The sequence below is a fragment of the Coregonus clupeaformis genome, unplaced genomic scaffold (genome assembly GCF_020615455.1).
Source record: "Coregonus clupeaformis isolate EN_2021a unplaced genomic scaffold, ASM2061545v1 scaf4865, whole genome shotgun sequence".
Classification (NCBI taxonomy): domain Eukaryota; kingdom Metazoa; phylum Chordata; class Actinopteri; order Salmoniformes; family Salmonidae; genus Coregonus; species Coregonus clupeaformis.
In genome coordinates, this window is record NW_025538319.1 from 1 (window position 1) to 20,542 (window position 20,542).

At 43.3% G+C, this 20,542-nt stretch overlaps 1 protein-coding gene across 1 annotated transcript; it reads right to left on the bottom strand.

Annotated features, from left to right (window-relative positions):
- Positions 1-2,382: 2,382 nt before the first annotated feature.
- LOC123490800 (gamma-aminobutyric acid type B receptor subunit 1-like) lies at positions 2,383-14,457 on the bottom strand (the record flags this gene model as incomplete). Its single annotated transcript, XM_045220672.1, has 6 exons — positions 14,133-14,457; positions 12,160-12,246; positions 11,850-11,914; positions 10,831-10,969; positions 6,743-6,928; positions 2,383-2,433 (listed from the first exon to the last, which is right to left on the bottom strand). Coding segments are annotated over exons 2-6 (520 nt in total), but the record flags the coding sequence as incomplete, so codon positions are not given.
- Between the last annotated feature and the right edge of the window lie 6,085 nt (positions 14,458-20,542).

Here is a 20,542-nt window from a genome sequence, read left to right on the forward strand (position 1 = left end):
AGAGAGAGAGAGAGAGAGAGAGAGAGAGAGAGAGAGGAGAGAGAGAGAGAGAGAGAGAGAGAGAGAGAGAGAGAGAGAGAGAGAGAGAGAGAGAGAGAGAGAGAGAGAGAGAGAGAGAGAGAGAGAGAGAGAGAGAGAGAGAGAGAGAGAGAGAGAGAGAGAATGAGAGAGAGGGGAGAGAGAGAGAGAGAGAGAGAGAGAGAGAGAGAGAGAGAGAGAGAGAGAGAGAGAGAGAGAGAGAGAGAATGAATGAGAGAGAGAATGAGAGATGAAAAGGAGAGAATAAGTCTGGTTCACATTTCATGGAGATTTTGGAAGAAAATGTGCTTTCTATGCACTGATAGGACAGGTTGGCGCAGGAGAATACTATGTTGAAATGAGTGAGTAATGTTGTTGTTAATGGTTGATAATAATCATTAAATAATCATTTGTGAAATTGTACGATCTGAAAGAGGAGTTGAGAATCGGAGTCTTACAATAGGCATATAATAGTTCGACTCTTTAATGAAGCAATAATCTTTAACAAAACTGTGAAACAAATAATAATCTTGTCAACGCCAAAAGGACAACAATTTACCCTCAGTAATGATATAAATACTGACAAATGAAGTGGGTCTTTATATCGATAGTTAACTGAGTAAATGTAGTGAGATTGTAGCTATAGCATATTTTGTGTAATTTCTACTCTTGGCTCTAATTCTAATCAGTGTAAATCCATCACCAGTAGAATTACTGGTCAGCATAAGGCATCCTGCTCTAGAAATTATGTACCACTGCCCTCTGGTGCTTTACAGAGGCATTGCAACTTTTTGCAACATTTGTTTCACTGAGCTTTTACATACAGTGCATTTGGAAAGTCTTCAGACCCCTTGACTTCTTCCACATTTTGTTACGTTACAGCCTTATTCTAAAATTGATTAAATATTTATTTTGCCTCATCAATCTACAAACAATACCCCATAATGACAAAGTAAAAACAGTTTTTGTGAAATTTTTGCAAATGTATAAAAAATATAAAACTGAAATATCTCATTTACATAATTATTCAGACCCCTTATTCAGTACTTTGTTGAAGCACCTTTGGCAGCGATTACAGCCTCGACTCTTCTTGGGGATGATGCTATAAGTTTGGCACACCTGTATTTAGCTAATTGCTCCCATTCTTCTCTGCAGATCCTCTCAAGCTCTGTCAGGTTGGATGGGGAGTGTCGCTGCACAGCTATTTTCAGGTCTCTCCAGAGATGTTCGATCGGGGCGTTCAGAGACTTGTCCCAAAGCCACTCCTGCGTTGTCTTGGCTGTGTGCTTAAGGTCGTTGTCCTGTTGGAAGGTGAACCTTCGCCCCAGTCTGAGGTCCTGAGCGCTCTGGAGCAGGTTATAATCAAGGATCTGTCCCTACTTTGCTTCGTTCATCTTTCTCTCGATCCTGTCGCCCAGTCCTTGTCACTGAAAAACATCCCCACAGCATGATGCTGCCACCACCATGCTTCACCGTAGGGATGGTGCCAGGTTTCTTCCAGACGTGACGCTTGGCATTCAGGCCAAAGAGTTCAATCTTGGTTTCGTCACACCAGAGAATCTTGTTTCTCATGGTCTGAGAGTCTTTAGGTGCCTTTTGGCGAACTCCAAGCGAGCTGGCATGTGCCTTTTACTGAGGAGTGGCTTCCGTCTGGCCATTCTACCATAAAGGCCTGATTGGTGGAGTGCTGCAGAGATGGTTGTCCTTCTGGAAGGTTCTCCCATCTCCACAGAGGAACTCTGGAGCTTTGTCAGAGTGACCATCGGGTTCTTGGTCACCTCCCTGACCAAGGCCCTTCTCCCCGATTGCTCAGTTTTGCCAGGTGGCCAGTTCTTGGAAGAGCCTTGGTGGTTCCAAACTTCTTCCATTTAAGAATGATGGAGGCCACTGTGTTCTTGGGGACATTCAATGCTGCAGACATTTTTTGGTACCCTTTCCCCAGATCTGTGCCTCAACCCAATCCTGAATCAGAGATCTACAGACAATTCCTTCGACCTCATGGCTTGCTTTTTGCTCTGACATGCACTGTCAACTGTGGGACCTTATATAGACAGGTGTGTGCCTTTCCAAATCATGTCCTATCAATTGAATTTACCACAGGTGGACTCCAATCAAATTGTAGAAACATCTCAAGGATGATCAATGGAAACAGGATGCACCTGTTCAATTTTGAGTCTCACAGCAAAGGGTCTGAATACTTGCGTAAAAAATTCAAAAAAACCTGCTTTTCGCTTTGTCATTATGGGGTATTGTGTGTAGCTTGATGAGGAAAATGTTTTATTTAATCCATTTTAGAATAAGGCTGTAACGTAACAAAATGTGGAAAAAGTCAAGGGGTCTGAATACTTTCCGAACGCACTGTACATAGACAACCCAAGCAAAACCAATCTATCTTACCTTTGTAGTTTCTGTCATCTGTGGCAAGCAAATAGAGATGACAAAATTACATTTGTTAATAGTAAACATGATTTGGTGACAGGTAGCATATGTGAATGCAATTCTTCGCGGATTGATGCATTATACACGTTACTCATTACACATTACAGTACTCCATGCTCCTTACATTGCCATCAGTATGTAGGCCCACTGTATACTACTTTACTGTACTGTCTGTATACCCTGTGGAAGTGACGGCCACTTCCGCTTTACTTCCGGATCATGTCCCAAAATCTCTTGAATGGGCTTCAAGATTATATCATAAAATTCAGGAAAACGCAGTCATTGAAAATATAGATACTGAACAAAAATATAAATGCAACATGCAACAATTTCAACGATTTTACTGAGTTATAGTTCATATAAGGAAATCAGTCAATTGAAATAAATAAATTAGGCCCTAATCTATGGATTTCACATGACTGGGCAGGGGCGCAGCCATGGGTGGGCCTGGGAGGGCATAGGCCCATCCACTTGGGAGCAAGGTCCACCCACTGGGGAGGCAAGCCCAGCCAATCAGAATGAGGTTTTCCCCACAAAAGGGCTTTATTACAGACAGAAATACTCATCAGTTTCATCAGCTGTCCGGGTGGCTGGTCTCAGACGACCCTACAGGTGAAGAAGCCGGATGTGGAGGTCATGAGCTGGCGTGGTTACACGTGGTCTGTGATTGTGAGGCCGGTTGGACGTACTGCCAAATTCTCTAAAACGACGTTGGAGAATTTCTCTTATGGTAGAGAAATTAACATTCAATTTTCTGCCAATCGCTCTGGTGGACATTCCTGCTGTCAGCATGCCAATTTCACGCTCCCTCAAAACTTGAGACATCTGTGGCATTGGGTTGTGTGACAAAACTGTACATTTTATGATGGCCTTTTATTGTCCCCAGCACAAGGTGCACCTGTGTAATGGTCATGCTGTTTAATCAGCTTCTTGATATGCCACACCTGTCAGGTGGATGGATTATCTTGGCAAAGGAGAAATACTCACTAACAGGGATGTAAACAAATTTGTGCACAACATTTGAGAGAACTAAGCTTTTGGTGCTTATGGAACATTTCTGGGATCTTTTATTTCAGCTCATGAAACATGGGACCAACACTTTACATGTTGCGTTTATATTTTTGTTCAGTGTATAAAATTGTATTTGTGGATTCATGCCTTTTATAAAAATAGTTTACGCTCGCGAAGTAAGTTAGAAAAGTCTCATTTGAACTACATCTCCTGCAGTTATTTTAGCATGCTGGAGTGTGCCTGTCAATCTGTGGACTTACAGGATGATAAGAACCTGCTAGTTACAGGTTTGATATTTTGTATATTAGATTCCGCAGGGTTATTTTGCCAGCCAGTACAAAAAATAAAAATAAAAAATAAATGAAAAAAGAACAATGGAGACCTGCAAGCTGTCGAAATAGAGATATATACAACTGGTTGGTGGGAGTTGGAGTTCAGGTGTGTAGTCCAAATGAAATGGTTGTAAATTCTCGGTTTCGTACTTCTTCTTGGGCGTCAAATACGTTGAAGTAAATTTATACGAAAGCTTATACATTAAATTACCATGTTTTAATTAATTTGACGATGCAAATTTGAAGCCCATTCTTAGCCTACAAAATGACAACACAGATGTAAAATTGATGTCACTTTCATGGGGTATTACACAATCATTCACAATTGTTCATCAAATATGGGTTGTGTCCACCAGGTGGCAGAACTATAATTTCCTGTTTAAGAGAAGTACACAGAACAGGGGGGTGAATGTCAATTGTATTTCCTGGATTTCTCGCATCCTCCCTTCTTGTCTCCTTCTGAAAATTATGAGAGGAACTGAGGGGAGGAACCTCTGATCTTCTCTGCCATTGTGTTTTGAGAAGGAGGCAAGGAGAGAGGATGCAAGGATTCAAGGAAATAAAATTGACATTCACCCAAAGAAGCTAAATGCTTATCATTTGTACCTATATACACCTATGATTTGCACACAAAACAAAGCATATACACCATTGTAGAATAAATGCATGGAAACTATATTCACAATATATCAATGTACCATGACATAGACTGACCAGGTGAATTCAGGTGAAAGCTATGATCCCTTATTGATGTCACTCATGAAATCCACTTCAATCAGTGTAGATGAAGGGGAGGAGACAGGTTAAAGATACAATTGAGCCATGGATTGTGTGTGTGCCATTCAGAGGGTGAATGGGCAAGACAAAATATTTAAGTGCCTTCGAACAGGGTATGGTAGTAGGTGCCAGGCACACCAGTTTGAGTGTGTCAAGAACTGCAACGCTGCTGTGTTTTTCACTCTCAACAGTTTCCCGTGTGTATCAAGAATGGTCCACCACCCAAAGGACATCCAGCCAACTTGACACAATTGTGGGAAGCATTGGAGTCAACATGGGCCAGCATCCCTGTGGAATGCTTTCGACACCTTGTAGAGTCCATGCTACAACAAATTGAGGCTGTTCTGAGGGCAAAGGGGGGGGTGCAACTCAATATTAGGAAGGTGTTGGTTTGTCTATGTATGTTTCCATGGAGTATATACAGTGTATTCGGAAGGTATTCAGACACCTTGACTTTTTCCACATTTTGTTACGTTACAGCCTTATTCAAAAATTGATTAAATAAAACATTTCCCTCATCAATCTACACACAGTACCCCATAATGACAAAGTGAAAACAGGTTTTTTTTAAATTAAAAAACAGAAATACCTTAATTACATAAGTATTCGGACCCTTTGCTATGAGACTCGAAATTGAGCTCAGGTGCATCCTGTTTCCATTGATCATCCTTGAGATGGTTCTACAACTTGATTGGAGTCCACCTGTGGTAAATTCAATTGATTGGACCTGATTTGGAAAGGCACACACCTGTCTATATAAGGTCCCACAGTTGACAGTGCATGTCAGAGCAAAAACCAAGCCATGAGGTCGAAGGAATTGTCCGTAGAGCTCCGAGACAGGATTGTGTCGAGGCACTGATCTGGGGAAGGGTACCAAAAAAATGATGCAGCATTGAAGGTCTCCAAGAACACAGTGGCCTCCATCATTCTTAAATGGCAGAGGTTAGGAACCACCAAGACTCTTCCTAGAGCTGGCCGCCCAGCCAAACTGAGCAGTCTTGATTGGAGTCAGGGAGGTGACCAAGAACCCGAGTGGCCAGTCGGAAGCCACTCCTCAGTAAAAACACATGACAGCCCACTTGGAGTTTGCTAAAAGGAACCTAAAGACTCTCAGACCATGAGAAACAAGATTCTCTCGTCTGATGAATCCAAGATTGAACTCTTTGGCATGAATGCTAAGCGTCACGTCTGGAGGAAACCTGGCACCATCCCTATGGTGAAGCATGGTGGAAGCAGCATCATGCTGTGGAGATGTTTTTCAGCGGCAGGGACTGGGAGACTAGTCAGGATCGAGGGAAAGATGAACGGAGCAAAGTACAGAGAGATCCTTGATGAAAACCTGCTCCAGAGCGCTCAGGACCTCAGATTGGGGTGAAGGTTCACCTTCCAACAGGACAATGACTCTAAGCACACAGCCAAGACAACGCAGGAGTGGCTTCGGGACAAGTCTCTGAATGTCCTTGAGTGGCCCAGCCATAGCCCAGACTTGAACCAGATCGACCATCTCTGAAGAGACCTGAAAATAGCTGTGCAGCGACGCTCCCCATCCAACCTGACAGAGCTTGAGAGGATCTGCAGAGAAGAATGGGAGAAACTCCCCAAATACAGGTGTGCCAAGCTTGTAGCGTCATACCCAAGAAGACTCAAGGCTGTAATCGCTGCCAAAGGTGCTTTAACAAAGTACTAAGTAAAGGGTCTGAATACTTATGTAGTCCCCTGTAGCTCAGTTGGTAGAGCATGGCGCTTGCAACGCCAGGGTTGTGGGTTCATTTCCCACGGGGGGCCAGTATGAAAATGTATGCACTCACTAACTGTAAGTCGCTCTGGATAAGAGCGTCTGCTAAATGACTCAAATGTAAAAATGTAAATGTGATATTTCAGTTTTTTTATTTGTTATACATTTCTAAAAATTCTAAAAACCTGTTTTTGCTTTGTCATTATGGAGTATTGTGTGTAGATTGATGAGGGGAAAAAAAACACTTTAATCAATTTTAGAATAAGGCTGTAACGTAACAAAATGTTGAAAAAGTCAAGCGGTCTGAATACTTTCCGAATGCACTGTATGTGTTGTTTTTCCGTTTATAAACTAAACCAAAACATTTAATATCAACACCAACATCACAATTGAATAACATGAATAGATTGGGATTCCATTCCACACTTACAGAGGCAGACAGGTTTGGGTGAGTCCCACTTGCCCAGCTTGGTGCAGTGTGTGATGTTCCTGCCCTCCAGCATGAAGCCAGCATGGCAGCTGTAGTGCAGCACAGTGCCCTCCACCGGTGGCCCAGGGGGCTTCAACGCCACCCTCCCATTCTCCAGGGACGTCCACACACGAGGGCACAGCAGCACTGGAAGAGAGATGGGCAGAGTAGAGGGAGGAAGGTTAGTGGGAATGATAGCGGTCATATTTACATGACATGTACTAACTGTCAGTCTGTTTCTGCTCTCTTGCCAACTCCTTATGGAACATACAGTGCATTCGGAAAGTATTCAGACCTCGTGACTTTTTCCACATTTTGTTACATTACAGCCTTATTCTAAAATTGATTAAATATTTTTGTTTTCTCATCACTCTACACACAATGCCCCATAATGACAACGCAAAAACAGGTTTTTAGAAATGTTTGCAAATGTATTAAAAATAAAAAACAGAAATACCTTATTTACATAAGTATTCAGACCCTTAGTTATGAGACTCGAAATTGAGCTCAGGTGCGTCCTGTTTCCATTGTTCATCCTTGAGATGTTTCTACAACTTGATTGAAGTCCACCTGTGGTAAATTCAATTGATAGGACATGATTTGGAAAGGCACAAACATGTCTATATAACGTCCCACAGTTGACAGTGCATGCCAGAGCAAAAACCAAGCCATGAGGTCGAAGGAATTATCCGTAGAGCTCCGAGACTGGATTGTGTTGAGGCACTGATCTGGGGAAGGGTACCGACAGATTTCTGCAGCATCAAAGGTCCGCAAGAACACAGTAGCCTCTATCATTCTTAAATGGAAGAAGTTTGGACTCATCCTAGAGCTAGCCGCCCAGCCAAACTGAACAATCTGGGGAGAAGGGCCTTGGTCAGGGAGGTGACCAAGAACCCGATGGTCACTCTGACAGAGCTCCAGAGTTCCTCCGTGGAGATGGGAGAAACTTCCAGAAGGACAACCATCTCTGCAGCACTCTACCGATAAGGCCTTTATGGTAGAATGGCCAGACGGAAGCCACTCCTCAGTAAAAGGCACCGAAAGACTCTCAGACCATGAGAAACAAGATTCTCTGATCTGATGAAACAAAGATTGAACTCTTTGGCCTGAATGCCAAGCATTACGTCTGGAGTAAATCTGGCACCATCCCTACGGTGAAGCATGGTGGTGGCAGCATCATGCTGTGGTGATGTTTTTCAGCGGTAATTACTAGGAGACTAGTCAGGATTGAGGGAAAGATGAACGGAGCAAAGTACAGAGAGATCCTTGATGAAAACCTGCTCCAGAGCGCTCAGGACCTCAGACTGGGGCGAAGGTTCACCTTCCAACAGGACAACGACCATAAGCACACAGCCAAGACAACGCAGGAGTGGCTTCTGGACAAGTCTATGAATGTCCTTGAGTGGCCCAGCCAGAGCCCGGACTTGAACCCGATCGAACATCTCTGGAGAGACCTGAAAATAGCTGTGCAGTGACGCTCACCATCCAAACTGACGGAGCTTGAGAGGATCTGCAGAGAAGAATGGGCAAACTCCCCAAATACAGGTGTGCCGAGCTTGTAGCATCATACTCGAGGCTGTAATCACTGCCAAAGGTGGTTCAACAAAGTACTGAGTAATGGGTCTGAATACTTATGTAAATGTGATATTTAGGTTTTATATTTTTAATAAAAATGTCTAAAAACCTGTTTTTGCTTTGTCATTATGGGGTATTGTATGTAGATGGATGTGGGGGGAACAATTTAATCAATTTTAGAATAAGGCTGTAACGTAACAAAATGTGGATAAAGTCAAGGGGTATGAATACTTTCCGAATGCACTGTATATGGCATGACAATTCTATAAGGAGTTGGCAACAGAGTAGAAACTTAGACTACTAAGGTACCAGTGTTAATTTTGGCAGCTTTTTTAAATTTAGTTTTAGTCTTAGTTTTAGTCTTCAAATATATTTCAGTCTTAGTCACATTTTAGTCATTTCATTCATTGTTAGTTTTAGTTATTATCAATTGTCAAAATCTGGACAATTTTAGTCTAGTTTTAGTCACATTCATTTTAGTCACATTTTAGTCAGTGTATTTCTTTCCCATTAAATAATTAATATTTAACTTTCATCATGTGCACATTCAGATAGACTTGTCCAACTAGGCCTACTATCCCCTAATATAGCTGGCACATTGCTATTGTGGCCGATTGTAACCAATGCCAGCCATGATTTACCATATAGGCTACAAAGCCTTGACTACAGGTTAAACAATTTAGGCATACATCTTTTTTCCCCCAATCATAACCATGGGATGGGGGTAAATAACAGTGATTCCTATTAAAAGGGGAGAATCTGAGCTTTCCAACAATGCCAGAATAATTACTGTACTCCTAACCTCGTCTCCTGGCTCGAATTGCTGGCGCATAGAGCCTGGTAACAGTGGGGACCATTTGGGATTTACTGAGTGACATGATAATCAATTCAAATTCTGAGTGAATCACACGACTATGAGGCGTGGCTCCAAATCGAGGCAGAAAAGTGTTTGTTATGGTGCATCAAGGAAATAATTCCCCAGAGGCCGAGGTAGTAGGAACCGATCGCTGTTCATGCTTATAGCTAGCCTGCGGAACTCTGCTAGCCGTCCTGTAATATGATGTACACGGATGTCACTGAATTCTGTTGACATACTTCAGATATAGCAGACTCTGGAATATCCATATTGCACGAGTTAACCGAGTTGTCTTTGTTGCACACGAACACAAAAAAAATAATGGCCCCCGATTGAAGCACACATAGGGGGAGGTTGCGCTAGATCAGGGTTCTTCAATTCCGGTCCTGGAGGGCCGAAACACCTGTTTTTCATCCTCTCCTTCTAACCAGGGGCTAATTCAGACCTGGGACACCAGGTGAGTGCAATTAACTACCAGGTAGAAATAAAAAACAGAAGTGTTTCGGCCCTCCAGGACCGAAATTGAAGAACCCTGCGCTAGATGGTGATGGCACTGAGAGATCAGCCAATTAAAACCTGTGTTTTTTTCGTCCGCTCTTGCCATAGGCTTCCTGTCAAGTACCGTTCTGAGGCGCTCGGAAACCAGATGGTTCGACAGAAAGAGAGCCAGCTGGTCGGCGAGATTACTGTACTCCTAATATTAAGCAAATAGCATTAATATTTCCAATCTGAAATAAACTGCACTGGCATTTGCTGACCGTGAGAGCGTCAACACAGATGAAGAACAGCGCACATGGGAAAATAGAGCTTCCAATCTGATGTGATCAAAGCAAAAATAGCCTACATGAAAGTAAGAAAGATTAAACATTATTGTTTCTAGTTAAGGTTAGTTAAAATTGAAGTGTCGTGGCCTGCTGGCTATGCATCAGTTAAAAAGATTGACGAGTGACGTGTGTGAGAGCTGGGCAGAAACGTTTACATTTAAGTCATTTAGCAGACGCTCTTATCCAGAGCGCATACATTTTCATCCTGGCCCCCCCGTGGGAAACGAACCCACAACCCTGGCGTTGCAAGCGCCATGCTCTACCAACTGAGCTACAGGGGACTACCAGCTCAATCAGACCGTGCAACTGAAATACTTTCATTCTGCCAATGAGAGGATTGCATTACATATTCTGCAAAGGCATGCATGCTTATGATTGGACAAAACAGATTAAAAGGAGCTTCATGTCAAATTGAATGTCTATTAGTCTCACGTGGAATTCTCGTATCATCACATTTTCATCAACTAAAATGAAAACTAATTTGTTACAGTTTTTGTTCATTTTGTTATGGCTTCTCGTTATCGTCATTCGTTTTCATCAGGAAAAATATTTTTCATCATAGTTATTGTTGATGAAATGAACAGGGTACGTTACAGAGCAGAGTGGTGCACAATGATACATCAGAGATATCCTTAAGTAGTGGCAGTGATATAATCTAGTCAATCCAGGAATCACTCTGCACATTGTGAAATTCACTCTGACAGGCATTGAAGAGGAACTTACCCTTAGAGTGTGACAATAGAGTAACAATGAAGTCAAACGGGTAGGCTGTAAATAAAAGAGAGAGTACTTACGACATCTGCTGTGCAGTGTGATGTCGGTCCATGTGCCATTGGGAAGGCACTTCCTGACCTTAGGGCCCACTATGACCCTGTTCCCCCTGCAGATGTACTCTATCTCGTAGTCTACTGGTAGGATCTGCACATTGCGGATCTGCACACAGAAATAGATTACGTAGATTGATGTTTAGCTATGTCTTTGTATATGTCCATCACCTGACTAATTAGTTATTCTTCTGATAGGCTTCAATGCATTGCTATGATTAGGACAATAACAACATGGTAGCCACTAGATATGGCCAAGAACAAAAGGGGCGATAATGTCAGAATTGACAAGCAACTATATGAGCTATTTGTACTTTATCTAGGGTTAGATATGATTAAAGGAGTTAATGTAAGGGCTTTTGTTAGTACTGTGATAGTAGTGATAGTACAGTGATAACAGCGGTAGTACACTCTTAGAAAAAAAGGGTTCCAAAAGGGTCCTTCGGCTGTCCCCACAGGAGAACCCTTTTTGGTTCCAGATAGAACCCTTGTGGAAAGGGTTCTACATGGAACCCAAAAGGTTTCTACCTGGAACCAAAAAGGGTTCTTCAAAGTGTTCTCCTATAGGGGCAGCCGAAGAACCCTTTTAGGTTATAGATAGCACCTCTTTTTTTCTAAGAGTGTACTGTGATGGTATTCTGAATAATGTGATGGTATTGAGGGTACTGTGATGGTATTGAGAGTACTGTGATGGTATTGAGAGTACTGTGATGGTATTGAGAGTACTGTGATGGTTTGAGAGTACTGTGATGGTATTGAGGGTACTGTGATGGTATTGACAGTACTGTGATGGTTTGAGAGTACTGTGATGCTATTGAGAGTAATGTGATGGTATTGAGAGTACTGTGATGGTATTGACAGTAATGTGATGGTATTGAGAGTACTGTGATGCTATTGAGAGTACTGTGATGGTATTGAGTGTACTGTGATGGTATTGAGAGTACTGTGATGGTATTGAGTGTACTGTGATGGTATTGAGAGTACTGTACCTGTTCTTGTGTCAGGCCTCTGTAGCGGATGCCTCCATCTCTGGGAGGACGGATGATGGCACAGCCTAAAAAGGAGATGAGCGAAAGACATTCTGAGTGGAAGAATAATGACTTACAGTAGTCTACATTACAGTCATGAGATATATCACACTCCAATTATAATCATCACTCCATCTAACGCCTTCCTCCATGCATTCAGCAACATTGTGATGATGCTTCATTTAGCAATCTCTACGGTATTTCTAACTGCTAACACACTTACACAAACACACATTGCACGCACGTGTACACACACAAACACAATAATTACCTCCAGTTGTTGAATTATGTATGGCCACAACAAGAGATGGCACAGCATACATAATTATAAGAAACAATAGCTGTGCCATTACTGGATCTGGAGGGAGGGAGGGAGGGAGAGATTAAAGGATGAAATAAGAAGATAATGAAAGGAAGAGAGAGAGGGAAGTTAGTTCTAAACAGTCTTTATACAGTAGTACAGTCATTATATCGTAAAACAAAAACCTCAAGTGCATGGGAGGAACCAACATTCCTAATGGGAAGGTCTTATCAAACACATAATTCATAACCATTGACAAGGACAATCCATGTATCCATCTAAACCAGTGACCAAACAATGACATACACCAACCTTCATATGTACACTATTCATCTAGTAACAAAAACCTCACCTAAAGCAGTTCAGTGAGTAGTGCTTCTGCCACTAGTTGTTACTAATATGTACTGGCTCCATGCGCTATATAGGGACAGTATGAGAGCAGAACTTACTCTGCCATAACCCTGTGCATAATGTACAGATTTATGAGCTCTTCCCACAGTGGAGTGAGATAGGTCAAGATCACTCACTCAGTCCAACAGTGTGCTCTCAGTGCTAACACAGCCAACACAGCAATAAAGTATAAATACACCTAAATATAGCCACTCATTTGCTGCGCTGAATAATGAATGCAACTTCATCATGTTGTCACACAGAGAGATGGAGAGAGAAAGACAGAGAGAGAGGAGGGGAGAGAAAGAGAGAGGACAGGGTGTAGAAAGCTCCACGGTGAGACAGATGGTGGGAAGGAAGGGAAGGGGAGTAGAGGAAGATGGACAGACACTGTTGGATACTTCATTAGCATGACGGTGTATTTATAGAGCACTTACAAGAGCATGCAGGAGGAGACAGACACGGAGAGAGAGAGAGAGAGAGAGAGAGAGAGAGAGAGAGAGAGAGAGAGAGAGAGAGAGAGAGAGAGAGAGAGACAGAGAGAGAGAGAGAGAGAGACAGAGAGAGGAGAGACAGAGAGAGAGAGAGAGACAGAGAGCGAGAGAGAGACAGAGAGAGAGAGAGAGAGAGAGAGAGAGAGAGCACAGTGGGAGACACTCCTCACATACTGAGATACATAAAAGCAAACTGTGTGAGCATGGTATGGATCAGAGCTTAAAATATATCAAGCTAGCCAGCTTCATAAATATTATGGTAATGTCAGTGGCCTATATTAAATCAACAAGCTGCGCTATAGCTTTAGGTGCAGCGAAACTATTTTCAGAACCATGGACAGCGGATGTATCTGAACAAAAGATTCCAACTGGGACGAGCGTAGAGAAACAGATATTTCTGGACGGTGGACAGCAGCACCCGCGACATCACAGATACGTATCTAAGCCAAAAACCAAAACGTAGATTATTTATTAAGCAAGCCACATCTGACATGCTATTAGAAAAATGCTAAAGCAATGCAAAAATAGCCATATGTTTACAATGGTGTCCAGGTGGATTTAAATATCGAGACACGTGCACTGGACTGATATCGCCTACAAACGCTTTAATGAGGGTCGCTCTGAGGGTGCCACCAACAGTAGGCTACCGGTAGTTGCTGGTCGTGTTGACACTGCCGGGAATCCTTAACGGCCTATCGAGGAAGGCCAGCCCTATATCCGTTTGCACAATTCAGATTTGAGAAGTTCAGATTTCATGTCAATTCTAGCATGCCATTCATTCCCATAGCCTAAATAAATTCACTGAAAACGTGCAAAATATATCTAAAGATAAACTCACGTAATTAATAGGTGGGACTGTGTGTTATATTATGCTCGATAATAAAAAACAATCTAAAGTAATTTACGATAATACAATTTACATAGGCTAGAGTAGGCCTGTCATCTGAATACAAATATAATACAGTCAAATCTATGCAAGCTTGCTTCCTTAGAATTATATACGATTGTTTAGGTTGCACACTGAGTAAGAGATTATAGCATGTAATCATGTGTACTTACAAATACTTTCGACGCGCTCAATCAAGATGACCGAATGTCCGTCGGTTGCGTTTGGGAACACCCAAATGTCGAATTATTTGGTAAAATGTGCTTCTCTGCAACGTATTGTATGGCTATGTTTTTATGGCTATAAATGTGCAACCCGGTCCCCATGCATAGGCTATACATTGAATGTGAAAAACAACCGTATTAATCAGTCTATTGCCATCTACTTCAAATTCGTATGGTGAAAAGTCAGAAACGAAAAATATACATATAAATACACGCACTATATACAATCGCTTCCCCATGTACGACTAAACACAGATTCCTCACACTCCCTCCCTTTTTTTCTCCCTCCCTACAATCTCCAGCTAATTCACGACGTGATGATGGAGAGACGTACGTTTTCTCACGCACACATCTCCTTTTCCCAGATGTATGTTCAGGTATTGGCCCACACCAGCAAATCGTGATCATGGCAAATCTAAGAGCTTTAATTTTATGATAAGCGTTATGGAGTTATCCTAATCGGTGAGTATTTATACAAAAAAAAAGCAATATGGAAGATTCCCAATATATGCACTTTATAATGCCAGTATTAAGCCTTTGTAAAGCCTTCAGATCCTAGGTCAATGAAGCAGGCATAAGTCGATTTTACAACATTGAGCCTCTATTTTCAGCTTTAGTAAACACAGAGATGTTCTTATACTACAGGCTTTGGTACCCCTCTCTCTCACCCTCCTCCTGACATCTATTCCGAGAGCACCCGTCTCCTTCATATTTATATCCCCGTTGAATAATTGAAGCAGGGGGATAAAAGATAACTCATATAACTCATCTCTTTTCCTGTCTCCTCCCAACTGTCTCGCTTTTTCTGCAAACCCCACATTCTCCTCTTCTTCTAAATCTGTCATTTAGTATCACATCTTTACATTTTTACATTTTTGTCATTTAGCAGACGCTCTTATCCAGAGCGACTTACATCAGCAATTAGGGTTAAGTGCCTTGCTTAAGGGCACATCGACAGATTTTTCACCTAGTCGGCTCGGGGATTAGAACCAGCAACCTTTCGGTTACTGGCACAACGCTCTTACCCACTAAGCTACCTGCTGCCCTATCTTCATCCTTAGATAGTGTTGAAGTACAGTATGAATATAAGACAGATATATTGGGTCTAATAATGGCAAAAAGTCAAGATTCCTCTTATTTTATTGTTTAACTGTATGATATTGCATACATGTAAATAACAACAGTGAACTGTACTATATAGCTGGGTGACATTACACTACTGCACCAGAGACTTTACGAATAAATAAAGAGAAAGACATCGAATGGACAATGATCGAAGGGTTGAAAGCATAGAAATACAATTACTATTATTGGTCATTCTATTTCTATGGTTAAGAGAATGAGGGGAGGAGATGGATATATTGGAAGGATATAAAGAGCGGGACAGAGAGGTCAAATCAGGAATACAGCAGATAACCAGCATTAAATAAGATCCCTTTAAAATAACTATACAAAGACGTTCTCAAATATTCAAATAAATCTGTAAATGTCATTATTTTCTCTATAATGTTGTAATTACACACAAACTTACATTTAATCTCTTGAATACATTTATTGTACCCTCCACTTTGCCAAAGCAGTACACAGACAACATTCAAATTAATAAAAAAATTAAAATAAAACAAGTCTAGGCAAACCAGTGTTAGGATGAATAATATATTATTCAAATTTCAAATGAATCATATGGTCAAAAGCATGTCCTTCATGGGAGTATTTCTCATTTGTTGACCAGTTTAATACTGTATACACAGATCTGAACAGTATGCTGTTGCAGCCAGTGCTATACTGTCTGTTTGCGTCGTACTGTGTCAAGGGCAAGGCACACTTCCGTTTATGACCCAAGAGGCTCTAAAGAAAAAAAATATTATTGGGAAATTATTTTCTTTTAAAAATACAAAACAAAGGATCTTAAAATTATGGGCTTAAAATGTTAACAAGTAAAACATAATATTATGTCAGCGTTATCTTTTAGCCCTGAATACTAGTACACATATAATAAAAGTCCAAATAAATAGTCTGGAGTGCTCTCTATCATCAAGGAAGTTGTCAGAAGGGAGTTTGTAACCCTCTTTAGTGCGTTTTGGGGTCCTATTGATTCAAACCCTGAAACCAGGTTTCCAGAATAAGTAAAAAAAAACTTATTCTTCTTGCGCTTTTTGCAATACACATTTGAATTGATGTACTAAAATAATATTTACAGTGCGAAACTAATAACAAATGGTGACGTTAATATGAATTCGCACGTACTTTCCTGTTGCACAAGAAGAACATACTTATACCATAAATTCAGTCATGTTCGTTGTAGTCTCTTAGATTGTTCCTTCATGCACTAGGACATACGTGTCTAAGGTTTCCTTATTGCCAGAATAAGGGAAGTAAAGCAGCTAATCTCAGAGGCATGTACGGTCTAGGAGTTTCAGTAGTGTTGTAATATGATGCAAAACCTGTCAGGCTCCTTATATTGTCAGGTCTTCTTTGCCAACGTACCTGTGCTTTGTTACTACTGAGTATCATACACCCCTGTTTAAATGTGTTACTTTAGTTACAGCAGATCTGATTTTCATCATATATTTTATATCATATATTTTGGTCTTTTGCCAGGATAATCAGCTAGCTAGACCGGACACTTTCTTTTCAATTGATAAACTATAAGCGATGAAGACAGCTCTCACAAGCTGAAGCTCCTGTGATGTTGCTTCAGGAAGTGCTGTTGGCGCTGCATTTGTCCTTCCCTTCTTTCTCTTTCCCTCCCTCCCCCTCTCTCATTCTCTCCATCCTCCCCAGGCAGACTGCCCACATCGCTAAATTCCCCAAGGTGTTCGATGGAATCACATTTCTCCAGGTCGGAAGCGATGGTCTGCAGACTGAAGACGGAGAGGGAATCTGACCCTGCTCTCTCTCCATGTGTCTCGGGCCTCTCTCGCCCGTTCTCCCTGTATTTCTCCACCAGCCCAATTTTCTTATACGCCACTCCACTTCTGTCCACCCTGTCAGTCTCTATTGCCCCTCCTCCACATGCCCCACCCTCAGCACCACACACCCCACTGTCCGACTCCGCCCCAATAGGGGGACTCCGCCCACCACAGGCCGTGGTTTGTCCACCTTCAGTTTGGCCCCGCCCCCGCTGAGCGTGGATGGCCTCACTGATTTGTTCCAGGTTGCGCAGGGCGACAGAGTAACGGTTTTTCACTTTGGTCACATGCTCCTCCAGCTGCATCACTTTGGTTTTGTGCTCCTGAAGTCACAGAAAACCCAATATGATGGAGGGAAAAGACAGAGCAACATACAACATTACTTCCTCCTTGGTTTGAGGCCAAAGAGGAAACAATAACCAACAGGAGCGATCATGGATGGACATGACAGCTCTGTATCAATCATTTCACTGCTTTTCTTACAATAACAGTTTGAAATGACATATATTAATTACAACATATATTATATATCACAGGAGGTTGGTGGCACCTTTATTGTGGAGGACGGGCTCGTGGTAGTGGCTGGAGTGGAATCAGTGGAATGGTATCAAATATACCAAACACATGGTTTCCAGGTGTTTGATGCCATTCCATTTGCTCCGTTCCAGCCATTATGATGAACCGTCCTCCCCTCAGCAGCCTCCACTGTTATATATCATATACAGTCCATTTGGAAAGTATACAGACCCCTTTACTTTTTCCACATTTTGTTTTGTTACAGCCTTATTCTAAAATGGAATTAATTGTATTTTTTCCTCATCAATCTACACACAATACCCCATAATGACAAAGCAAAAACAGGTTTAGAAATGTTTGCAAATGTATTACAAATAAAAAAACTGAAATATCACATTTACATAAGTATTCAGACCCTTTACTCAGTACTATGTTGAAGCACCCTCGCCAGCGTTTACAGCCTCGAGTCTTCTTGGGAATGACGCTACAAGCTTAGCACACCTGTATTGGTTGCATCACCGCCTGGTATGGCAACTGCTCGGCCTCCGACCGCAAAGCACTACAGAGGGTAGTGCATACGGCCCAGTAAATCACTGGGACCAAGCGTCCTGCCATCCAGGACCTCTATACCAGGCGGTGTCAGAGGAAGTCCCTAAAAATTGTCCAGCCACCCTAGTCATAGACTGTTCTCTCTGGTACCGCACGGCAAGCGGTACCGGAGCGCCAAGTCTAGGTCCAAAAGGATTCTTAACAGCTTCTACCCCCAAGCCATAAGACTCCTGAACAGCTAATCAAATGGCTACCTGGACTATTTGCATTGTCTCCCCCCCACCCCCCCCTCTCTTTTTAACCTGCTGCTACTCTGTTTATTATCGATGCATAGTCACTTTACCTCTACCTACATATACATATTACCTCGACTAACCTGTGCCCCTTACATTGACTCTGTACCGACACCCCCTGTATATAGCCTCACTACTGTTATTTTACTGTTGCTCTTTAATTATTCGTTTTTTTATTTTTACTTATCTATTTTTTACTTAACACTTATTTTTCTTAAAACTTCATTGTTGGTTAAGGGCTTGTAAGTTGTCACGCCCTGATCGATAGACCTCTGGTTGGTTGGGGCAGGGTGTGAGTTTTCTGTTTAGATTCTATGTTTAGAGTCTAGTATTTGTATTTCTGTTTGGCCAGGTGTGATTCCCAATCAGAGGCAGCTGTCGCTCGTTGTCTCTGATTGGGGATCATACTTAGGCAGCCAGTTTTCCTGCCTGGGTTGTGGGATCTTGTTTGTGTTTCGGTGTGTTTGGCTTGTTTGTGTATAGCCTTCTGATGTCACGTTTCGTTGCCTTTTGTTGTTTTGTCAGTGTATATTCAGTTTAATAAACATGTTCGCATACCACGCTGCACCTTGGTCTGACCCGTCTCTCAACGGCCATAACAGAAGATCCCACCAAAAATGGATCAAGCAGCGTGCCCAGGAGCAGACACCCTGGACACAGGTGGGGAAGTCATTTTGGACTTGGGAGGAGATATTGGCTGGTGGAGGACCCTGGGTGAAGGAGGAAGCCCAGGCAGGAGGGGAACACAGAAGGCGCCGGCCGAGGAGGAAGCCTGCGAGACAGCCCCAATAAAAAATTTTTTTGGGGGGGCTAAAAGGGTGGTCGGGGATCGATAGAGAAGAGCCTCGACCACTGCACTCGTGGGGGCTCAGGGAGGAGTCCTCACTGGAGGAGGACTGGGCGCGGAGAGTAAAAGACTGGTACAGTCGGAGATCTCTAACGTCAGTTCCCAGTCCGGTACACCTCGTGCCTGCGTCTCGTACCAAGTTAGTGGTGCGTGTTCCCAGTCCGGTACGGCCCGTGCCTGCTTCTCGTTCCAAACCAGTGGTGCGTGTCGCCAGCCCGGTACGACCCATACCTGCTCCCTGCACCAAGCCAGTGGTGCGTGTTCCCAGTCCAGTACGGCCCGTCCCTGCTCCTCGCACCAAACCAGTGGTGCATGTCGCCAGCCCGGTACGCCCTGTACCTGCTCCCTGCACCAAGCCAATGGTGCGTGTCCCCAGTCCGGCCCTGCCCGTTCCTGCTCCCCGCACCAAGCCAGTGGTGCGTGTTCTCAGTCCGGCACGGCCCGTGCCCATTCCACCGGGGCCTGGTCCAGCACCGGTCAACGGTTCCACTCCAGAGCCAAAGCAGTCCGCTCCACCGGTGCCCAGTCCAGCTCCGGTCAGCGGCTCCACTCCAGACCCAGAAGTCAGCCCCTCTCCAGGGTCGGGGCCTCCCACACCAGGGTCCAGACAGGGTTTGGTGCATCGCGGGAGGATTGCCGATCCAGGCCCAGCTGTCAGCCCCTCTCCAGGTTCGGGGTCTCCCACACCAGGGTCCAGACAGGGCTTGGTGCATCGTGGGAGGAAGGAGAGGGGAAGCATCGCGCCGAGGTCCAGACCAGACCAGGGGCGCAACGGGGAGGCAGAGAGGGAGAGGTCGTCACGCCCGGAGCCGGATCCGCCTCCGAGGATGAATGCCCACCCGGACCCTCCCCTAATGAGTCAGGTTGGTACGGCCGGAGTACGCACTTTGGGGGTACTGTCACGCCCTGATCGATAGACCTCTGGTTGGTTGGGTCAGGGTGTGAGTTTTCTGTTTAGATTCTATGTTTGGCCGGGTGTGATTCCCAATCAGAGGCAGCTGTCGCTTGTTGTCTCTGATTGGGGATCATACTTAGGCAGCCAGTTTTCCTGCCTGGGTTGTGGGATCTTGTTTGTGTTTCGGTGAGTTTGGCTTGTTTGTGTATAGCCTTCCGACGTCACGTTTCGTTGCCTTTTGTTGTTTTGTCAGTGTATATTCAGTTTAATAAACATGTTCGCATACCACGCTGCACCTTGGTCTGACCCGTCTCTCAACAGCCGTGACATAAGTAAGCATTTCACTG